The sequence below is a fragment of the Protopterus annectens genome, chromosome 4.part0 (assembly GCF_019279795.1).
Source record: "Protopterus annectens isolate FY-2018-M chromosome 4.part0, PAN1.0, whole genome shotgun sequence".
Taxonomy (NCBI): domain Eukaryota; kingdom Metazoa; phylum Chordata; order Ceratodontiformes; family Protopteridae; genus Protopterus; species Protopterus annectens.
In genome coordinates, this window is record NC_056733.1 from 1,467,158,399 (window position 1) to 1,467,181,484 (window position 23,086).

Consider the following 23,086-nt stretch of genomic DNA (forward strand, 5'->3'; position numbering starts at 1 on the left):
GTCGGCCAGTATACCAAAGCCTACTGTTGCTTTAAGGTATGTCGAACGTCACACGTATGCTCCTCTCATAGCGTAGGGCATAAAGATGTCGGGATGTGCCAGCCTCAGAAATTCTATGCTGCTACCGGTCTGAACGCTTATGTCGTTTCCACCAGTATGAACCGTTTTCGTTTACTTGTTGAATGCCTACATCTTCTTGCTGGTACTGAGCAGTTGCAGATAAGTACCCCATTATTGTTTTTTTTTTTTTTTTTTTTTTATTTATCTTTTTTGTTGCTTCAGGCAGTTAAATTCATCCAAGAAGGGTAAATGCCAATGCAGGAGACAGATACCCCATAAAGACTGCCACGATAAGCATCTTTTTTGCCTAGGAGCTTCTCACGACCATACGACCTGTTCTATTTGTCAGGCTTTTGAACTAGAGAAGTAGGCTTTCTTCCCTTGCCTTGTATCTTGAGAACCAGCTCCTTAAGCTTCTCACTAAAGATACAGTGGAAAGAGCTTCCCGCCCCGAGGGTCAGCCGTTAGGGAAGAATGTTAGAAAATTGACCAGAGTCTTTAGCTGTCTAGCCTCTGCCGGGTATTTCTCCTAAGGTTAGTGAGAACCCAGAAGCTTGCCCGTCTTTGTTGTCTGATACCTGTGACACGACCAGCTTGGAGACAGTCGAGGATCCGGCTTGTGCATCTGATGAGGCTTTGCAGGTGTACATTTCCGACATTCAGGGAGAACCGTGGTTGATTATTTCCAAGGGGTCTGGGGGTGTTCCACTGATTTTAGTTGGGGATGAAGTTCCCACTACTGTTATTGAATGCCGTCCTGGGTCAGAGCCTTTTAAGTTTTATAGGGTGGATGTTCCTTTAAAGAAGAAACAAAAAACTAAACCGGTTTCTCCTGCTCCTAGGGATCCTCAGAATGAGTGGCAGACCTTTACTCGGGGTTTGTTTAATGCTTTATTGGCATTTAAACATCCTCAGGGGGGTTCTGTGCCTCCTTGGTCATCCTTAAAATGCCCAGGGAACAGGATTTCTCTGTGGAGGAGTCTGCTTCTGATGAGGAATCTCTTGCTTATTCTTCCCAGATTCCTTCTACTTTAGACTGTGGGTCAGAGGAAGAGGAGTCTAATAGCCCTGATACTCCCATTGAAGACATCTCATTGGCGGACACAATGTCCAGATTGATGGAATTTTTTTAATAGGATTGTGCTCAGGTCTCCGAAATCCATCAAGGGTACTATGAGTTGCTGCAGATGGAATCTCTGAAACCTTCTGCTATTCCTCCTGTTTTGGCTGCTTTGTTGGATGCTTTTACCAATGCCTCTAAAGTGTCTCATTCCGTGTGATGTTCAGCGTACCTTAAAGCAACAGTAGGCGTTGGTATACTGGCTGATGTTGAGCTACCAACTGCAAGGAATCCCATAGGTAAAGTAAACTGCAGCAGTGAAGGAATTACATCTACTGTTATGGTAAGATTTTGCACAACTGTACTTCTTCCCCAACAATTGCAGTACAGTTCCACCTGGCTTACCACCAGGTACTACCTTTAGTACCCAGTCCAACATAATGGTGAAGTGTCCATCTTGCTGAGTATCTGGCCTTATCAGTGTACTGTTCAACATAGTTTTAGCTAGGTGATCCTGGTTCTTTTTTTTTGAATTTTGCATAGAGCTCTGACAATCACTTTCAGGAATAAGGCTAGGAGTATGTGAACCATCTAAGTGATAGCCATACGTGAAAGTACATTTGTGTATTCTAAGTGGCTGGATTAGTGCTGTGACTGTTCATTTATTTATTTTTTATTTGAATGTAAATGCATTTAGTTATTTAATTTATTGCCTGATTTATTGACTAATTAGGCTGCAGACTGTGCCATTGTATGTGTTGGAATCTGCTGCAGACTGCAAAATACCCAAGGCCCTTTATCTCACTTATTTCATCATCAGAACGTGGGACCGTGTGATTGGGAAACTGGAAGTACTTGGACAGCTGCTCAAGCTACAGTAAATACAAATATGAGTTTAAAAAACAAAAAAGCAGGCAAACTCAATGATAAACAAATTAGCTCCTGATAAAACGGACTTTCCAAAACATCCAAGAAGCAACTTCACAAAGCTGCTCCCAGTAGGAATGGGTGAAAAATATACTCTAGAACTGTGACACAAACTGTGTACAACAAAAGAACTTTAATAAAAACAAAAAAAAATAATTAAAAGAAATGATGATTAATTAATTTGTCCACTAACAAACCTTCAGCTGTCATCTCTCTAATGCCCTTAAATTCAACAAAGAATTAATGGAGTCCTGGTCATGCAAACCTGGCCAGTTAGCTGCATTTGAATGCAACTGCCAGTAAAGTTCATGTTTTTCCAATAATAATGACCAGGCTCCCCTCTCAGGTTCAAAATAATACTGTCAATAACCACAAACTGAAAAGAATGATCGCTCTCTTCCATACAGTCTTTACTTAGAGCATTAGTTTCCTTTTTGTCCTAATGTCATACAAATGTTCGTAAATTCAAATTCTATTTTTCAATTTTTCAACTTTCAACTTTACTGGCAGTTACATTTAAATGTGGCTAACTGGCCAGGTTTGAATGACCAGGTCTCCATTAGTTCTTTGTTGAAGTTAAGGGCATGGACAAATTAATTATCTTTTTTTTTTAATGAGAAATGCAATATTATAAAGTCATACATTTTTGTACACTCTGAATTTTATGGTTATATATTTTTTATGTTTACTTGTGTTGATTTATATGTATTATGATTATTGTCGCTTTCACTGCACTCACAAGATGTTTATTGGATTTTAGATTTGATTGGGCAGGGAGGGTGGGTGTTGCCATTGTGCATGATGATGTGCTCATTGTTTTTACTATATATAACATGAGTTTGTTTTTACTTCATCTAATGAAGTTCTTATTTGTAAGAACGAAAGCACTTATCTTTTTGCTTTTATTAAAGGTTCTTTTGTTGTATACAGTTTGTGTCACAGTTTTGGAGTATATTTTTCAACCGTTCTTACTGGGAGTTACTTTGTGTAGTTTTTGACTGTTCGAGTTACCTTTTGGATGTTTTGGCAAGTCTGTTTTATTGGGAGCTGGTTCGTTTATCACAAATATGAGTTTATTAAATTTAAGGCATGTAGTTTTAGCAAAGAAACTAATGAAAAATGACATAGGTTAGAATCAGAAAGCCAACTTTACCTGACAAGTACGTAGTTGTTGCAAAAAAGTAATGGTATAAATAAACCTTTGCACATGATCTTTAATTGTGCGACTTAGCAACGCTTGTCACAAAGCAATGCATCATTTTGTTGACTATGCATCTTTAATCATTTTTGTTGCAAGCTACCATTTGGCATTGGCAGATACTTGTTTTGTAAGATGTTCTTCGTGTTTCACTGTTGCAGTCATTACATTTAGGTAATCTGCTGGCAGGTTGCCCTCAGTCGGCCTGAATAACAAAGGCTTGAGTCCTGCGTTGGTTGCTGGCTCTTCTTCCATGACGTCAGGTCGTCAGGGGTATAAAACATGCAGCTGACGCCATTTTATTCAGTCTTTCTTGCCGTGCGGTGCCCGAAGCAGAAGCAGTTCGCAAGGGACCGGTCGGCCGACTACTGAAATTTTCGTATTCGAGTTTCAGAACTGAAGTCTTCAAACTAAAGCTAATTACCCCGTTGGGGAAACTTTTTCTTGCTTCTTACCGATGTCAGTAAAAGTTAATAATTGCATTACTTTTGGGAAGCAAACACCTCATAAGAATTTTCATTTGTACTGTATTCCTTGCCTAGGCCCTGATCACAATGTGCCTTGCTGTCGGGTTTGTGCTAGATTTAACCAATGCACTATGAAGCGTCTGTATATTTTTGCTTCTAAATATTTTGGTACAAGATTTAATTATCCTGAAATGTCATCTGTTAGCAATCTGACTACCGGAGTTCACAAAAAAATGCAAAGAAAAAGACAGAGACAGATCGTCGTGGTCCAAAACCGATGACGAAGCTTCTCCTAAGCTGGTTCGCCGGTACTCAGAGAGGCGCTTTTGCAGTCCCTGATACCCGCTGCGTTTGAGTCGCAGGCCTCTACCGAGACCCATTTGGAGTCCGGTATGCCGCGAGATTCACGTTATTGAACCCGCGGATGTCTCTCCCTTGGATGGATTCTGGGCCACTGAGCAGGCACCGGCTTCTGAGGGTGTGTTCAGGCCTCAACATTTTTATATTAAACTGCCGCCAGCAACAAAAACAAGGTCAAAAACTTCTATGTCTAAAAAACTGACGCATGAGCCCCATGCTCAGGCCCCTATTCCTAAAAAAACAGATAATCAAAATGGCTGAGGGTTTACTTACCTTGATCAGGGGTTCCCAACCCCCCCCCCTGCTAAGAGGACTAGGCAAGGCACTGATTATGAATCTTCAGATCAGGTTTCTATTTCTTCTGATTTCTCTTCTGATCAGGAATTTTCTATTCCACCCTATGAGGATTCTGATGCAGAGGAAATCCATCCCATGTGCATCTCCTCCTGAGGATTACTGTTTTGGAGAGACTTTACATACTTTAAGGGAACATTTTCACCGGGAGAGTCAGGACTTCTCTGAATCAAAAAAGAGGCTTAGGGATTTCCTTCTTCCTCGGCATAGGCTTTTGGCCATACCTCCTGTATTAGACATTGTTGTTGATGTGTTTTCGGAATCAAGCATGGCTTCTGATTCCCTGCCTACGGCTCCTAGTAAGCCAGACAGATGTTACAGGGTTCCTGACTCCCACAAATTTCTATTAAAAAATCCTGCTGCTGATTCTGAGACTATTTCTCCAGGTCCCAAGGGTGTAAAGGCCTCTGCAGCCAAAACTCCTACCCCCACTGATAGAGACTCCAGGGCGCTGGATAGATGGGGTAAGAAGTTTTATACGTCTGCAACCTTGGCAATCAGGGCCTTAAACTGCCAGTTTCATATGCTTAAATATCAACAGCATGTTATGGGCTTACTGAAGCAGAAAATTGTTTATTTCTGATTGTGTGGAAAATAGAGTTACAGGAATTATTGCATTCAGCAGAACAGGTTGGAAAGCGTACTTTGCAATGTGGTTTTGATTCCTTGGAGGCTTCTTGTAGGGCCGCCGTTACTGGATCTGTGATTAGAAGGCATGCCTGGCTCAAGGAGCAAAATCTGCCTGATCATGTTAAAGCTAAATTGTTGGATGCCCCTTTGCAGCATGATACTCTGTTTGGTAATAAGGCAGAAGAGGTTTTAAAGAAAATGGAAGACAAAGCTAAATCTATGCAAACTGTAAAAGTTTTCTTGCAAGTGCAGCCACCCAGGTTCAGTAGACACTGGCCTACTAAAAATTGGTCCTTTCCTGTGTCCAACAGAGCCACTCAAGGCAAATCCAGGCGCTCAAAAGGCTCCAGATACCAATCACAGGGTTCTTAGAGGTCAAAGCAATGGGGTGCCTCCACCTCCAAATCTGGAGGAAACAAAGCACAACCCTACAGTAAGCAATCTCAATGACTTTCCTCTACCATCACCAAGCACTTATCTTTTGGCAGCCCCCTTGGGGGGAAAACTAGTACTTCATGCTCAAAATTGGCAGTTAATTACCCAGGACAAGTGGGTATTAAACATAGTATCCCAGGGGTACAGATTTCATTTCCATACTTTGCCAATTCCAAACAGATGGCCAGATCTGCCACAAAACCAGTGGGCAGAGGGGCAGAGGCCCAGAAACAAGTCATGTCCCTCTTGGATATGGGGGCTATTCAACCGGTACCAGGAAAGGAAAAAGGACAAGGTTTTTATTCAAGACTTTTCCTGGTACCCAGAAAAGACGATTCATGGCGTCCAGTACTGGACTTATCGTTTTTGAATACGTTCCTGGACATTCCAAAATTCAAAATGCTGACTTTACAACAGCTACTGCCTATGCTAGGCAGGAATGCTTGGTTAGCAACTCTAGACTTAAGAGGCATACCTGCATATCCCAGTAAGGGAATCATGCAGAAGATACCTCCGCTTCAAAGCAGGTTTTTTGCATTCCCAATTCTCTACACTGCCCTTTGGCTTATCTACTGTGCCCAGGATCTTTACAAAGTGCCTGGCACCAGTAATCGCATTCTGCAGGCAAAGAAGCATTCAAATTTACCCTTACCTGGACGACTGTCTCATTCAAGCAGAGGACAAGGACACTCTTCTTCAACATCTGGCATTTGTAAAAAGGCTTCTAGCATGCCTAGGGTACACCATAAACGAAAAGAAATCCCAACTGGTACCCTCTCAAATTACATTCCTAGGTGCAAGCTTGAATACAACTGCTCAGATGGCTTACCTCACGCCAGACAAACAAAGGCAACTGACAACATACTTCAAACAAATGGCAGCAAAAACCCAGTTATCTGCAAGACAAATTCTGCAGGCTTTGGGGTTCATGGCATCCTGCATTCTACTAATTCCGTATGAAAGACTGCATATGAGGAAACTTCAATGTTACCTAAAAGGTTTATGGAGTCAACATTGTCACAGTCTGGAAATGGTGATTCCTCTCATTCCCTGCCTACAACAGGAGTTTCTTTGGTGGGTAGAGACATGTCACCAAAACAAGGGACTGTCATTCACTCTACTCCCTACCACCCAAACCCTAACTACAGACGCATCAGACTATGCTTGGGGGGCCCACCTGGCGGGGAGATGCATTCAGGGCAAATGGAACCCAAACCAAATGCATCTGCATATCAACCAGAAAGAGGTGCTAGCTGTTCAGAATGCTCTGACAGCCTTCAAGGACTTACTTCATTCAGGACAACTACTGATAAAGACTGACAACACCACGGTTATGTGGTACATAAACAAGCAGGGGGGGGGTACACAGTCCTACCCCCTTTGCAGACTAGCCATGGCCTTGTGGAACACAGTGTTGACTTACCAAATACATCTTCAAGCTCAATTCCTGCCAGGAAAACAAAATACTTTGGCAGACAACCTAAGCAGAAATCTTATGGACCCGCACAAATGGAAACTGGGCCCACAAATCTTCAGCATGTTAACACAGAAATGGGGGAGCCCACACATAGATCTATTTGCCTCTCCCCAAAATTATCAGCTGGACAAATTCTGCGCAAGAACTCATCACAAGAAATCATGGAAAGTGGATGCCCTCTCCTTCAGCTGGAAAAGCCGATCAGTCTATGCCTTTCCCCCTCTTCCTCCAAGGTCTTACTAAAAGTCAGACAGGAAAAACCACAAATGATTCTAGTTGCTCCGGACTGGCCTCAGCACTGGTACCCACTTCTAAGGAATATGTCTTAACTTCCTCCATGGTACTTGCCTCAAATACCTCATCTGCTGTCATAGCAGAACAATCAAATTCTGCACACTCAGCTCCAAACTCTGAATCTTACAGCATGGCTGATCAAATAATTATTCAAACACCACCTCTCAGTAAATCTGTGATGGATGTCATTTTGGAAGCCAGAAGGCCTAGTACTAGAAAATCTTATGCTGATAAATGGAAGAGATTCTGTGTTTAGAACCAAGCACAAGGAATGGACACAGCAAAGCCCAGTATTCCTCAGATTTTACAATATTTGACTGAGATGCTTGACAAGGGCCTATCTTTTTCTTCAATAAAAATCCATGCCTCTGCCAACTCGGCTCATTACAACGCAGAGCCTCTCCTCTTTTCTCATCCTCTGCTTAAACAGTATCTTAGAGGGGCCAAAAATTTAAGGCCTCTCAGAAGATCAGCAACTCCTGCATGGGACCACAATTTTGTGCTGGAAAAACTCACCCTTCCTCCTTTTGAACCAGCAGCTACTGCGGATATAAAATTTCTGTCTTGGAAAACAGCTTTTCTCTCGGCAGTCACTTCAGCAAGAAGGGTTTCAGAACTACAGGCTCTCATGGCAGTGGAGCCTTTTATTATATTTTACCCGGACAGGGTGTCCCTCAGGACCAATCCTTTTATGCCTAAGGTGGTATCCAGTGTGGCTCTTAACCAGACCATTCATCTGCCAACATTTTACCCAAATCCGCAGAACAAGGGGGAGCGGATTCTGCATTCATTGGACGTACACAGACAACTAAGATTCTACTTAAACAGGACCAAATCTGTAAGAAAGTCTTAGCAACTACTGGTAGCATTTGCTGCAGTGTCAGAGGGGAAGGCTATATCAAAGCAGACTAATTCTAAATGGATAAGCCACTGCATTCGTTTCTGCTACTAGCACCATGGTAAACCTGTGCCCAAGGGGATCAGATCACATTCCACCAGGGCTGCCTCTACTTCAGCGGCTTTTCTCAGAGAGGTTCCAACCAAAGACATTCTAGAAGCTACTACTTGGAGCTCTGTTCATACCTTCACAAAGCGTTATCATTTGCCTCTGTTCTCCAAATCTAGGGCAGGCTTTGCCACTGCAGTTCTGCAGGGCCTTTTAGCTGCTCCTAATGCTGTTTAGTTCCATCCTCCCATCCATAGCTGTGGGATTCTACCCAAATATAATGACTGCAACAGTGAAACACGAAGAACATAGTACAGTTGTGTACACTTACCATAAATGTTGATATTCGAGTGAATTCACTGTTGCAGTCCGGGTTACCCACCCGCCATCCCCCTTTCTATACCTTTTCTTTCCTTCACTATACACAAAAGCCTTTGTGGTGTATTTGCTTTTAGATGAAGGTAAAGTTTATGTTCTAAAAGTGCATTTATATATATTTTCTGTTTACTTGTGTGTGTGTGTGTGTGTGTGTGTGTGTGTGTGTGTGTGTGTGTGTGTGTATATATATATATATATATATATATATATATATATATATATATATATGTATATATATATCTATATATCTATATCTATATATCTATATATCTATATATATATATATATATATATATATATATATATATATATATATATATATATATATATATATTTTTTTTTTTGCTCCCCATTTGGGGGGCACCTGACATCTGGGGCAAGAAAAACTGAATAAAATGGCGTCGGCTGCATGTTCTGTACCCCTGCCGACCTGACGTCATGGAAGAGGAGACAGCAACTGATGCAGGACCCAAGACTTTTTTATTCAGGCCGACTGAGGGCAACCTGCCAGCAGATTAACCAAATGTAATGACTGCAACAGTGAATACACTCGAACATCTACTTTTGTGGTAAGTGTACATAACTGTACTTTATCTAACAGTATCTGAACAGTGAACCTTCTGACTGTCCTAGTATTTCAGACCTTCTAGGTGATTCTATCTCAGATTGTGGGAGGAAAGATATTTGCAAATCTGTTTGAAAATGTAATTAACTGTATTCTCTTTCTCTTTATTGCTTTCATATGAGGGTAACTTACTAATGGTTATTTTCAGAGGTGGTCTAGTATCTGAGACGTAACACCCTGAAATGGTGGTATTGATGTGTGGCTGATATTTTTTCTGTTTGCTCACTAAATTCTAGAAAACACATATTGGTAAAAGAAAGACAGCTCAATGACGGTGTGCCGTTCAATTTTAAAAAGGACTGAGAGAGAAATATTAAGTATTGGCAGGTTCTAAGCACAGACACGCACTGTCCCATTGTTGGATACTGAAGTGAGCTTATATTCTGTTTTTGCAGTATATAAGTTGGTAAAAAAAAATATTTCTAAAATACTGACTTGGAAATGTTAGGATGTGTTAAGTGAATCGCTGCAGTATTTTTTTATTTTTTTTTTGTGCTGATTTCATTGAGTATCCTCTTTATTTCAGTATTCTTTTTGGCAGGTTAATAATTTGGCATTTATGATTGCTGAATTTTCTTATAAGAAGTTGTGCTTTTAATTTTCTGTGACACTACTAAATTTATACCGGCTGACAGTAATTTGCTTTATTTTTCATTTTAGTGCTCACCTGCAGCTGGCCCACCTGTACAAACGTGTTGCTTGCTGTGCCATCGAGAACGAAAGGACTGGGGTTTGCCATCACCTAGGAATGGAATGGTTAGTCCTAGTGACAAGCTAGTTGATTTTGTACCGCCATTAGCTCAGAATTTGTTGGGGGAGGTCCCTCTGTGGATCTGTCAGAGCTGCAGGAAGAGTGTGGAGGAAGAGGAGAGACGGGCTGCACAAGAACAGCAGGCACTAGGGGTAAGGCAGTCATTTTTCTCTAATAATTTAGAAGATGATGACTTTATTGCTCTTGTTTTTGTGTTGGTATTTTCTCTTTACCCAAAGTACCAGTGTTGTGGTTGTTCAGTTTTCTGTGTTACAATTTATTTAAATTCATTTCATTCATTCATTCATTCATTCATTCATTCATACATTATTCACTTAATCCAGTGCAGGGCTACAGGGGAGCCGCAGAATTTCCTGACAGCTGGTGGGTGCAAGGCATAGAAGCTCATTCTGAGCAATGAGGAACACGTACTCCCTTTCATACTACACATCTACCTTTGGGCAACTTGGATGATCATACTTTATCTGTGTCATGCCATTCATTGCAAGAGGTCATAATCCTCAGTGTAAGTTTTGAAGTATTAAAATACAGAAAGAAATGGGGATTCTGATTATCATCCTGATACATTTTTGCTTCTGACTGTCTTATCAGTAACTGTGTATTGCTTGTTTGACTGTTCTATAGGTACCATAACTGGTGGCACCTCCCCTTGCCCTAAGTCACTTCTCAGAGCAACTTAAGTGCAGAGAAAGTTGCATTTTTAAGTACTTTTCAAGCATTGTCAATTACATTTCCTGCTCTGAATAGTGGTGTTTTTTCTCCTAATTTTTTGCTAAATATTATTGTTGTGATTCAGGAATTGAACACTAATATTTTTTCCTTAATGATGGTTACATTTTTGAACAGAGTAAAGTGATTCATTGCAGTCATTTTGCAGTGTTTTTTTTTTTTTTTTTTTTTTTTTTTTTTTAATGGGATCCCCCCAACATGCTGACCATGAAACCCTCTGTCACATTATCCATTCATTCCCCATTCAGTGGAGTGTGAGCAGACAGAGAGAGGCTATCACCGAGACAGTTTTAAGAAGGGGTTTGGGTTCTGTTAAAGAGCTATATCCCCACTGCCCAATAACCTGTTCAGGGTTCACCGTGCAGTGGTGACAGCAAGAATCCTGTCCCCAAAGGGTTCAGCCAGTGCACTCTGTAACTCGGACATTTGCTGTGGCACCTGTCTGAAAGAGGGGTGCTGGCAGAGCTACTTCATTTTCTCCTACCTTATGCTATCTTCAGCAGGTGTTCATGCTACTAATTGAACTTTAGTTAGTTAGGCAGTAGTCAAGGTTTTGCTTTATAAATAAGTCTTGTTTTTGGTGAGGAATAAGATATCAAACAATTTAACATCTAGTCTAATGTTGTTGCCTTCATTTGCTTTTAAACCTGTGGGTTTGGATCGGACTCTGCCGCATACTAAAGCTCCAAGATCTGATCCTACTCGTAATGCCCCTCTACTTCAAATCCCTCTGATCTCATTTCCCGCACTTTGACTACCATCTGGAATCTGTTCGTTTGAAATCCTTGGGGTTTTTCCATGCGTTTTTCACAGTTTTCATGTTGTATTGCCTTCCAATCTTTAATTCTTTATATATAGTTCATCTTTGGGTTAGGTGCTTTGTTTTTGTGAGTTGTAGCTTGCATTTCATGACAGTCCCTTTCCCTTCCCCTATCCCTTTTTAGCTGCATTATTTTCTTGTTTCTTGCCTTAAAAAAAAAAAAAAAAAAAAAAAAGTGTGTCTATGGATCTACTTCATAATATTAGGTTCATAGGCTGGTACTAGGCTATCGGCCCTAAGGCCTATACAAGACAATAAGAGCACTGATGAAACCCAAAAAACGAAATGACAAAGATGCACAGACTGGCTGAAAAATAATCCTTTTACTTCGAATAAGTTAAAACCAGCGTAAAATAACACGCAAATAGTAAATAGTCAAGTAAGGTAAGCGCTTTCGTTTGGCAGTTGCCAAACTTTTTCAAAAAAACTTTTTGAAAAAGTTTGGCGACTGCCAAATGAAAGCGCTTACCTTACTTGACTATTTACTATTTGCGTGTTATTTTACGCTGGTTTTAACTTATTCGAAGTAAAAGGATTATTTTTCAGCCAGTCTGTGCATCTAAGGCCTATACAAGCCTAGCCATAACAATTCCCTGGCTATTTTTTCCCACACTATTTACTTCCTGGACCCCTGTCTAGCAGGGCGACTGACGTGATCCCCGGGGTGAATTTCCTTTCTCCCATCCATTCGTCAAGGTTCCTTTTGAAGAGGGCCAAAGATCTGCTTGACATGTATGAGCAGTCTATTCCAGAGTCTGTGGAGTCTCTGGGTCAGGAACCTTATCCCTCCAGCATGTTTTGTTTATTGTGATGACAAGGTTTAGATCCCTGGCGTGTGGCTCTGAGGGATTTGGATTTCTTTAAGTGTAGCAAGTCCACCAGCTCTGGGTTTGACATGGCCTTGTATGTTAAGCAGAGATCGCCTCTGAGTAGACGATATGCGACAGAGTAAAGCTTGAGTTTTTTTAAGGCGGTCAGCATAGGGCATCTGCTTCAGGCCTGTGATTCTTTTAGTGAGGTATTTCTGCAGCCTTTCCAGTTGTTGCAGGTGTCTTGAGAGGTACATACCAAATGGGGCATTGTATTCCATAATGGGTCTAATGAGGGATGAGTACAGTGGGACAATGACCTCCTTTTTTCTGGATGAAAAGCCCTTAGTGATGAGGTGTGCCACATAGAAGGATTTCCTGACTGTTGTGGCAATGTGGTTATCAAAGGTGAGACCACTGTCCACTTGTGTCCCTAAGTCTCTTATCACACTTTTTGTTGTTGAAATTTCATAATGTTGAATTTCATAACATTTAGACCAAAACATCTAAATCCCAAAACACTGAAAACCCAAAACATTGAAAACTCAGAATATTCAAAGTGTGCTTCATAACATTGAAAACTACAGTGCATATGTAAATAAGATCCCCTCCACCTATATCAACACCTAACTAACAAACATAGTTTCTACTTCATTTCTGCAGGAGGGAAGACCCCCTGCACCCCCAAACATACTTTCTACTTCATTTCTGCAGGGGGGATCTTGCCTGCTTCATCCCCTCTGGATCCACAAGTAATATTCCTGCCTTTGCTCCGGTATCTCCTTCTCCGCTCCGAAGTTATTGGGCCTAAACTTTCCTGGAGTCGAGTCGTTGGAGCTAACCGGTATGGTTACCTCGACTTGGCTCTGCCTGACTCACCCAGCTCTGACCATTTTGGAGCAGAGTGGCTCTTGACGCCGTAGATTCGGCGTCGGGACCGAGGGGTTGAAGTCAGCCATGAAATTTTCAGAGCGCTCTCTTCCCCTCGGGGCCTCGACTCTTGACAGCTCAGCTCCGACTCTTCACTCTGATCCAGGGGTGGTGGGGATTCATGGAGCTTCCCTTTTGACAGCTTTGGATCTGGTGTGGGTGCCCTCAGTGTCTCGATCTACCTTGGCATTCGAGCTGTTGGAGAGGGTTCTATCTGCACCCAGAGGAGCCTTGACTCTACCTGCTTCAGACCCTAGCCCCCCTCCAGCTACCTTTGTGTCTGAGCAATCTATCCTCTCTCCTCTGGGCAGCCTGCCCAGAAAGACTTCCGGACTGTTTCCCTTATGGAACACCCAGAGTCTTTCAGTACCTCCCTTGAGCACCCCACTGAGAAGGTCCCTCGAAAACAGCAGTGCAAAAGGAGACACTTGGATTCTCCTTTGGAATCCCTCATTGAGGGCATTGGACTTGAGGAGGAAGGGTCCCCTAGATCACCACCTGAGGATGTCTCCTTTGGCGACATCATGAGATCCTACACCAAAAAAGGTGGCTGGTTTTCCCAAAACCCTAAACTGGAGGAATTGGTGTTTCTGGAAGCTTTTAGGTCCGGCCCATCTGCATATTGGGTCCTCCCCGCTGCAGATCTCTTATCGACCTTGTGTTACGCAGGGCATGGAAGGAGCTGGACACAGTGAGGCCTATTCCAAAACCTCCCGACAAGATGCTTAGCACCACCTCCTGACTGTCCCCACTGGACCAAGGGTGTTCCCTTCGATGCGATGGTGGTAGCAACAGCCACCAAAAAGGAGCTGGTCCAGCAGAGCTTTACCGTCCATCCCCCTAACAGAGAGTCTAGAGCTTTGGGTAGGTTTGGTAAGCGGGTGTATGCTTCAGCAACCTTCACATTTGGCACATGTAACCAGACTACAGAGGAACTAAGTCAAGGAACTCTCTAGTTCTGCCCCAAGGTCCATGTCTGCTGAGGAATAGAAGATCTTTTCCTCCAGGTTGGCCATCCTTTAGTCTATTTCAGACATGTCCAGGAGGTTAATTTCTCATGCTGCAGAAGGTGCCTCACAGTGGCCGGATTAGGCATTGCCACCAGATGCCACCTCTGGATGCAGCTGTGCTATTTCTTGGAACCCTACAAGGTGTCCTTCACCAGCTCCTCTTTTGATAGATTGACTCTCTTCGGTCCAACAGTCAGACACCCCCCCCCCCCCAAAGTGAAAAGGATGGAAACACCTTGTCTGTTCTATAAATCCACTTTGCTACCCTACAAAAGGACCTTCTCCAGGAACCAGTGTGGAGGTAAGAAGTTGTGGTTCTAAAAATCTCAAGGTTCTTTTCAGGATTCACAGGAAGACCTTCCTCCCAGAGGCAGAGGGAGAAATGGTTATAATGGCAGATGGCGCCCTTGTGGCAGAGGTGGTCTAATGAACCAAGGGTCTTGGGATACCTTCTCTGACAGACCCAATTAGAGATCCTAAGAGATTGCCTGACTGCTAGTCTCTGGAGGCAGTCGGGGGACGTTTATCTTTACACCCAACAGCCTGGGAAGCCATCAAAAAAAGATCATTATGTGTTAACAATTGTATCCAGAGGCTGTTCTGGACCCTTTTTCCAAAAACCACCCTCAAGCAGAACCCTCTCCAATGTTCCACCCTATCAGAGGAAGTCTGCAGCCTTAGAGATTTCAAAGCTGTTCTTAAAAAGAGTCATCTAAAGTGTCCCCCAAGACCAACTTGGATCAGGCATCTACTCCAGATTCTTTTTAGTGCTCAAAAAGACTGGGGACCTCAGGCCCATTCTGGATTTTGTGACCCTCAACAAGTCGGTTGCCAATTCAAAGTTCTGAATGGTCATGATTCAGTCCATTCCGCCCTTCCTGCAGAAGGACGAGTGGATGTGCTCTATAGACCTTCAGGACACGTACAATCACATCAAGATGAACAGATGCTCCAGAAGGTTCCTCCACTTCAGGCTGGGAGCCAATCACTGCCAGTTCAGAGTACTCCCCTTTGGTCTCCTCACGGCCCCCAGTGTGTTCACGAAATGCAGGACAGTAGTAGCAGCTCACCTGAAACTGCAAGGATTCCAGGTATTTCCATATCTAAACAATTGGCTCCTAACTGCTCCCACCAGGCATCGACTGCTAGAAGCCAGAGAGTTCCTTTTCCTGCTAACCTTGACCTTGGACATCTCCAGTCTAAAAAAGTCTCATCTTCAACTGGTCCAAATCATAAACTTCATCGGAGTCCGCCTGGACACCATTCCTTTTTTAGCTGTTCTTCCTCTGGACAGAATTTCCACCTTGAGGTCTCGTGTCAAACAAATCATGGACATTCCTTCTTCCTCAGCAAGTCTTGTTCTAAGAGCCTTTGTGGTCCATGGTGGCCATGATTACCCTTTATTTTGGTAACACACCTTCATAAGAGGGTACTTCAGTGGACTTTGGTAGTCCAATGTTCCCTTCTTTGGTATCCATTGAATCATCCGATCATAATCTCTCGAGCTTGCTAACAGTCTCTCCTTTGGTGGTTCCAGTCGGAGGACCTCCTTCAAGGCCAACCATTCACCCTTCCCCCTCCCAAGGCCACTGTGACCACAGATGTGTCCCAGGTCAGGTGGGTGGGGGCATTATTTGGGAAAAACAGGACAAGGCACGTGATCCCCTCCACAGACCAACTTGCATATAAATGTTCTGGAGATGAGAGCGGTGCTTTTTGGGTTGCAAGTCCTTCATTCCTCTCTTCCCATGGAAACGATTGCATTTCAGATGGAAAACATGTCAGTGGTCTGGTACATCAACAAACTGGGAGGAACCAGGTCTTACCCCTTGTGTAGAGAGGCTATGAGGCTGTGGCAAAAAACGATTTCTTCCATTCGTTTTTTTCTTAGCAACGCATATTCTGGGGAAGTCAAACATCTTGTGGGACAGGCTCAGCAGGACCATTCTAATGCCTCACGAATGGTCTCTGAATTCTTCAGTGGCGAATATGATCTTCCAGAGATGGGGTCAACCTTCCTGCAATCTCTCTCTCCCTCCAACACCATGTTCAGCAAGTTTTTTGCCATGATCCCTCCTCAGGGGCAGTCACCAAAAGATGCTGTAGTCCATGCTTGCCCCCCCCCCCCATTCTACCTTATGCCTATCCTCCTCCTCCCCTTATTTCCAAATTTCTGCAAAAAGTTCAGAGGTTGAAGTGCCAAGTGATCCTCATTGCTCCATTTTGGCCTCGACAAGTTTGATTTCCCTTCCTTTGGGGACACGTGGTCTGTCCATCATGGACTCTGGGTCCCTCTCCAGATCTTTTGTCCCATCCTTTGGGACATCCCCATCTGGATCTTTTGAACCTGAAACTAATCGCTTGGCTACTCCAGTAGCTATTTGAACCTGAAACTAATCGCTTGGCTACTCCAGTAGCTAGAACCCCTGGGCTTTCTTCCCAAGTTAGAAAAATTTTGATTGCAATACATAAACCGTCCACTAGGAAATTATGTAATAGCAAGTGGAAAAGGTTCTCCATTTGGGCTCATCAGAGCAATCTGGATCCTTTCACAGCTCCGGTTCCTGCTGTTTTAGATTTTCTAGCTTCTATTTTTCATAATGGAGCTAGTTTCTGTAAAGTGAGAGTGCATTTAGCAGCCATTTCTAATTTTCACATTGGGGAAGATTCCTTTTCGCTAGCATCATCTAAGTTGTGCAAAGCCTTTTTATATAAGGTACCTTTTTCCTTTGCCTTCCTGTTAAGGGAACCTGTTGGTCCCTGGGACCTCACCTTGGTTTTACAAGCCATAGTCTCGCCTCCATTCGAGCCTTCAGCCAAGGTTGATTTAAAGTTTGACTTTGAAGACCATTTTCTTGGTGGCCATTACCTCATCCAAAAGAGTGTCTGAATTACAGGCTCTATCTTGTAAGCCCCCATATTTGTTTTTTCACAAGGACAGAGTTACTTTGCATACTTACCCTTCCTTCCTGCCCAAGGTCGCTTCTGAGGCTAATATAAACCAAGTTATTAATCTGCCAGGTTTTTTTTCCTAATTTTCAAAACAGAGGAGAGTGTCAACTTCATTTGCTGGACATACACAGACAGCTTTCATGGTTCATAGGTGTTTACTAGGCTAACGACCACAAGGACCTTTTTAAGCCTAGCCATACATCCCAAATCTCTGACAAGTTCTGATATCCTTGGTAAGTGTAAATATGGGCCTGGGAAATGACCGCTCCTAATTTGGAATCATCTGCAAATGTAGTCAGCCAGAGACCACTGACATTGGCCTTGACTTCTGAGGAGTAAATGCCAAAAAGGAGTGGTCCAAGGACTGATCCCTGAGGGACTCCACTTGTGACTGGCCTCCCCAATTCTAACTTCCTGGGCCCTTGTGTTTGTCAACAGTGCTCGAATGGGGTGTTGTGTCAGATGCCTTGGCCAGGTCAAGGTAGGCAGTGTGAACAATTTTGCCCTCATCCATTGGTTTGGTGACCTTCTCAAAGAAGTCCACCAGGTTGAGTAAGAATGATCCGCACTTGATGAACCCAAACTGGGTTGGGTCCAATGTCTGGAGGTTTACTATATTTCTATTAATCATCTCAATGATAATTCTTGTTTGGGGGCTACTGGGATATTGTCTGGGCCCATTGATGCAGTGTTCTTGGTCTTAGAGAGAGCATTATGGACCAGTTCTCTATTGATAGTAGGGGGAGTTATATTTCAAATTTCCTGGGGGAAGGTTGAGGGGTGGGGGAGAGAGGAATAAAGCTGGAGCTGAATTTATCAGCCAGGAGGTTTGCTATATCTTCTGGCTCAGTATAGGTGGCTCCATTTACAATGAGCTGTGCACACAATTGTGTATTGCTTTTGAGGTTGCAGACATAGCTAAAGAATGCTTTGTGGTTGTCCTTGGCCTGGGAGGCCAAACTTACCTCAAATTTGGCTTTGGTAGACTTTGTTTGTTTAGTTTGGGAGTGCTTTTATCCTTCTGGGTGCTGCACCTCCTAATTTTTGCCATGATTTTCTCAGATCATTTACTCCCAACATGGACTGTTACTGAATCATATTGGTAGTTGGGGTCCAGTGACCTGAGTGCATGTGTAATGTGGCGGATCCTAGTCCCTGATAAGGAACTCACCTTAACTTTATCCTTACTCAACCTGGTGAGAGGGGCATCAGTCTGTCTCACGATGAAGTCTTCAATGACTAGAATGTTGGATTGTGTGTTGACTTGCCTTATGGGCTTAGAGGTAGAGGCTTCATGAGATGTAGCTCTATGGGTTGATGTGGGTGTTGTTTTGAAAGAGTGTGTTTGGGGCTGCTGGGGGTATTTCTTATGCGTACTTTGTCTAGGACGTCTTTGTGGTTTAGGAAGGTTACATGTAAGTGACTCAGTATATGTGGGTCTATATGTCGGCTTTGAATTGTGCGTGATGGGTGCAGCATGTGTACTACTGACAGCCTTATTGAGATTAGGAGTACTTGCTTTGCCTCCAGTGACATTGTGTAAATACATTTTTGACGTACCATATCAGTTTGTTTGAGAATTAACTGATTGTCCGTAAACATAAGGCATTTCTACATTGCCTCAGGATACCCATATCCACAAAGCCAGTAACGGAGACAGTAGGAAAATTCATATCCATGGCAACAGACCCTTTTTTATAGATTAGACTGTTGGAGTAAGAATATTGAGTCACTGTCAGGAGTGTCTGGTTTGCAACTATGTGGACAGTGCTTGTCACTGCAAACTAGTTGTCCTGTGTGCACCTAGATACTGGAGAAATTTCAGTTGTGCTTTTACAGGAAAAATGTTACTCAAGGTTGTCGTCTGTACACAGCACTGCCAAACACTTGAGGGGAAACGAATACGTAGACCCTGAAAATTTAAGGCTGAAGTATTTAGGCAGATATTTTAAAGTTGGAAACAAATCAAGCTGTACTTACTGGAAACAAAGAATTAGCTTGTCAAGAATGCTGAAAAGAGGGGAGTCGCATGAATGGCTACTGCCTGGCCTAATACTAATGCTGGTCTCACCACAGCTTCACTTTGTTTGGATACAGTACTCCTTTGCTGCTTCTCTCGCCAGAAGCAAAATGTTAGCACCAATGCCAAGAAGAGAAGCAGGCCATAGCCTGTTTGGTGATCCACAGTCTTGTTCCAGATGGTGCAACGGTCTGTAGGCTTGTAGCTTTTTCTGGTAGATGCCTCTGATAGCAACCAGACCAGTCAGGCACATTAAGCACAGACACTCGCTCTCCAACCAGAAACAGTCAGGAATCAATACACTCTGCTCCTGCTCTCACCAGCATCAGAATATAAGCACAGTTTCCAAGCTGTCACCTTTAAAGCAGTTATTAGACTTTCTGGTGATCAGCAGTCTCCAGGAAGTAATGTCACTGTACTCAGTCTCTCACTAGGAGAAAACAGATCCCAAGATGACTACTGAGAGGCAGAATGTGGGCTCTCTAGTAACCAGTGGTCTTGCAGTAGATGCTTAAAGGTAAGATGAAAAAATAGTTTATCCTAAACACTACAGTGCACACTAAGTAGTTAGATATGAAAGTGTGTAACTTTTAGCTGTACAAAATGATGAGTTTTAGTGAAGAACCGCTATTTTTAAAAGAGCAGGATAGATTGAAAGGGGGTGGGCACTTTCATACAATGGAATACAGTAGGATGGCCAATAAATTTAAATAGTTGAAGAGGAATGATTTCATAAAGTGATAATTTTGTGCTTATGCCAGCCAGTAAAAGCAGAGAGGAGGCGAGATATATGGTCAAATTAACATAAGGCGCAGGCAACTAGAAAGACAATGGTGTTTAAGAAACAAAACAGTAACAGAGCTGTGGTCTCTCTTCAAGTTTTAATATGCAGTTAAAACAGAATACAAGTAAAACAGTGCAAAGAAAACAAATCACAGTATACAAAATAGAAAAAGGGTATTTGGATAGAACTAAATTTTTCAGAAAGTCTGATCAGCTCTTTGTTTCCTTTTCTAAGACCAAAGTTAGGTAAACCATTTTCCAAAGTAACACTGGCACACTGGATTACTAGTTGCACTAAGCTTGCTTACTCCACAAGGGGCATTTTCTTGCCATGTCGTATTAAAGCTCATTCTACGTGGTCGATTTCCACCTCCTCAAAATTCTGGTCTGAACTCCCGTATTGATGACATTTGTGCAGCCGCTATCTGGCCAAACCACCATACCTTTATATCTCACTACAAATTAGACTTTATTTCCAGAAACAGAACCGCCTTTTGGTTCTTCTGTGCTCCGAAATATCTTTCTGTGAGGGCCTCCGAAGTTCTTCTGTAACTGGGGACTGTGTCCCACAGGTTGAAGAGCAAATGAAGGCAACAACATCCGATAAGCTGTACTTGCCATTACATTCCATCTGGGTTGTTTCCCCTCATTTCCTCTTCAACCTTCCTTCCCTTTATCCCCTTCCCTTTTTTAAGGCCCTAACAGAGTTATTTAGACAAATACTTCATTGTTGTTTGAGCTCCTGAAATATTCATTCCTTACTTTCCCTGTGACCTTTGGGTGATTTCTTTCTCCTTGTATGATTTAAATGAAACGTAGTGGTGCAGCAAACTTGAGGGATTTGGAGGAGAGGCACATTATGGGTAGGGAAGGAGCTCAGATCTCTGATCCTGAAGCTTTAGTATTCAGCCAGTCCTCAGATATGAACCCACAGGTTGAATAGCAAATGAGAGGCAACAACCCAGATGGAACATTATGGTGAGTACAGAACTGTTTTTATTTTGACAAAGCAAGCATCTCCGTGGAAATATGGCTCAGAGTTTAGTGCTATTGAATAGATGTAAATTTGTAAAGTATTCAGATTTTTTTCCCATTGCCATAATCTCCTTCTTAAACATGTAGATTGAGCACACAAGAAATAAGTTTCATGCCATTGAAATGTAGATTGGGAGGGATCGTGCAGAGTATTGCAGTGCATTGGAAGCCAGCAATTCTCAAAGCAGGTTATACCATGATTAAAAACTACCTTTTATTTTCTCCAGACAAAAGTGCTGTCTTTGTAGGCACAAAGTGAAGCTCAGTGAAAAGCTTCTGTGTTACTGTACAAAAGATGGTTGGCACCACTTTTTGACAGGCTGTTAGGTCTGACTTTTATTTCTCCATAGCACTGTTGGATGTTTAGCTATCCAGCTCAGTCTGTTCTACCCATTATGACTGTGAGGCTTGATTAGTTTTAATTGTTTCATGACAGAAAGAGGAATAGTTTGAGATTGGCTTGTGAAGTGCTGAAAAATGTCTAACATTTCATCAGTTAATTTGAAATCCTACTAAAAATAAGTATATTATTCCCCCTCCTTGTAATTCATCAGCTCCCACCAGCTCCTCTCCTCATTCACTAGGTTTACTGGAAGTGCCTGGAAGGTGCAGCATCACATTGCTGCTGAGAAGTATGCCTTACACTGCACAACCTTAGCATTTCTGTATCAACATGTGTTGAGACAGGTGGAACCTTGAGGAATTATCAGGTGTGAACTCCTCGCACACTGCATTCAGTGAAATGACTGCACTTGGATTTCATCACTTTTCCCAAGTTGTGTGATCTGGTGTATGGTTTAAGCTAGGAGGTGTGGAGGTGGAGCTCCCCCCCCCCCCCAAAAAAAAATAGGAACATGCCCTTTTATTATGGTTATTGGGTGCTGTGAGTCTGCATTTAAGGAGCATTGATGGATGTAGAGGGAGTGAAATTTTTCTTGCTCATCTCTTCATAGGATCATAGGAGGTTAGTAGGCTATTGGCCCTGAGGCCCTTATAAGCCTAGCCAAGAGTTTAGCCCATGTTTAGACAAAACAAATAAACTGAAACTATTAAACTACTCAAAAAACAAAAGCAAAGTATACTGGAAATGAATGCGAAGCCAAGCTGGTAAAATCAAGCCAAAATTTACTGATGCTTCCTAGTATCTCGGCCCATGGCCTTCAAGGGAATAATTTGTACATCACATATTGGCTTTTTATACTACATTTAACACTCTTAATTGATCTTAAATATTTAATTGAATAATTCAATAAATAACTCTTTACTACCCAAAAACAGCATGCTTATTCCATAGTCCCACATACCACATTTAACACACTTTTTCCCATTACTTTTTACTATGCTTATGTCATACATACAAAAAAGTGACATTTTAAATTGACACATTTTAAACTATTATTTTCAACCTATAATATCCAAACTTGTGCATGAATATGCCATCTGTACCTCTGCCTCAAAAGTGTCCTGATATACACTACCCAAATCATGAGATGCAAATATTAACTTCTTGATTAAGGCCTTTAGGTTAGAGTACCAAAATTAATAATAAACTTAGAATGTCCTTCAAGGATGCATCTGCAGTCCTTACAAATGGGTTGTCCTGTCGTCAGGCAGCCCTTCGGTCGGCCGTATTCCAAAGTCTGGGTCTGGCTTCGGCTGGTGTCGCACTTCACCCGACGTCACTGCGGCAGTTATTCGGGTATAAAGGCATCAGCCGACGCCATTTTCCTCAGTCTTTCTTGCCGCGTGGCGCCCGAAGCAGAAGCTGTTCGCAAGTGCCGGTCGGTCAGATCCAGAGATTACTACTACCGAATACTACTTCGAAGACTTCTATAAAGCTAAGTACCCCGTTGAGGACTCTTTCTTGCCTCAGCCGATGTCAGAGAAAGTTAATAACTGTTTATCTTGTGGGAAACAAATACCTCATAAAGATTTCCACTCCTATTGCATACATTGTTTAGGCCCAGACCACGATGTAGCAGCTTGTCTAGCCTGTGCTTCTTTTAACCGACGGA

At 42.5% G+C, this 23,086-nt stretch overlaps 1 protein-coding gene across 1 annotated transcript in view; it reads left to right on the top strand.

Annotated features, from left to right (window-relative positions):
- The window catches only part of FAM193B (family with sequence similarity 193 member B), a 1,359,441-nt gene that overhangs the window by 334,330 nt on the left and 1,002,025 nt on the right, over positions 1-23,086 (top strand). Inside the window, exon 2 of the mRNA XM_044069313.1 lies at positions 9,872-10,114. Coding sequence (XP_043925248.1) covers positions 9,872-10,114 — 243 coding nt within the window. The remainder of the gene's footprint in view (positions 1-9,871; positions 10,115-23,086) is intronic.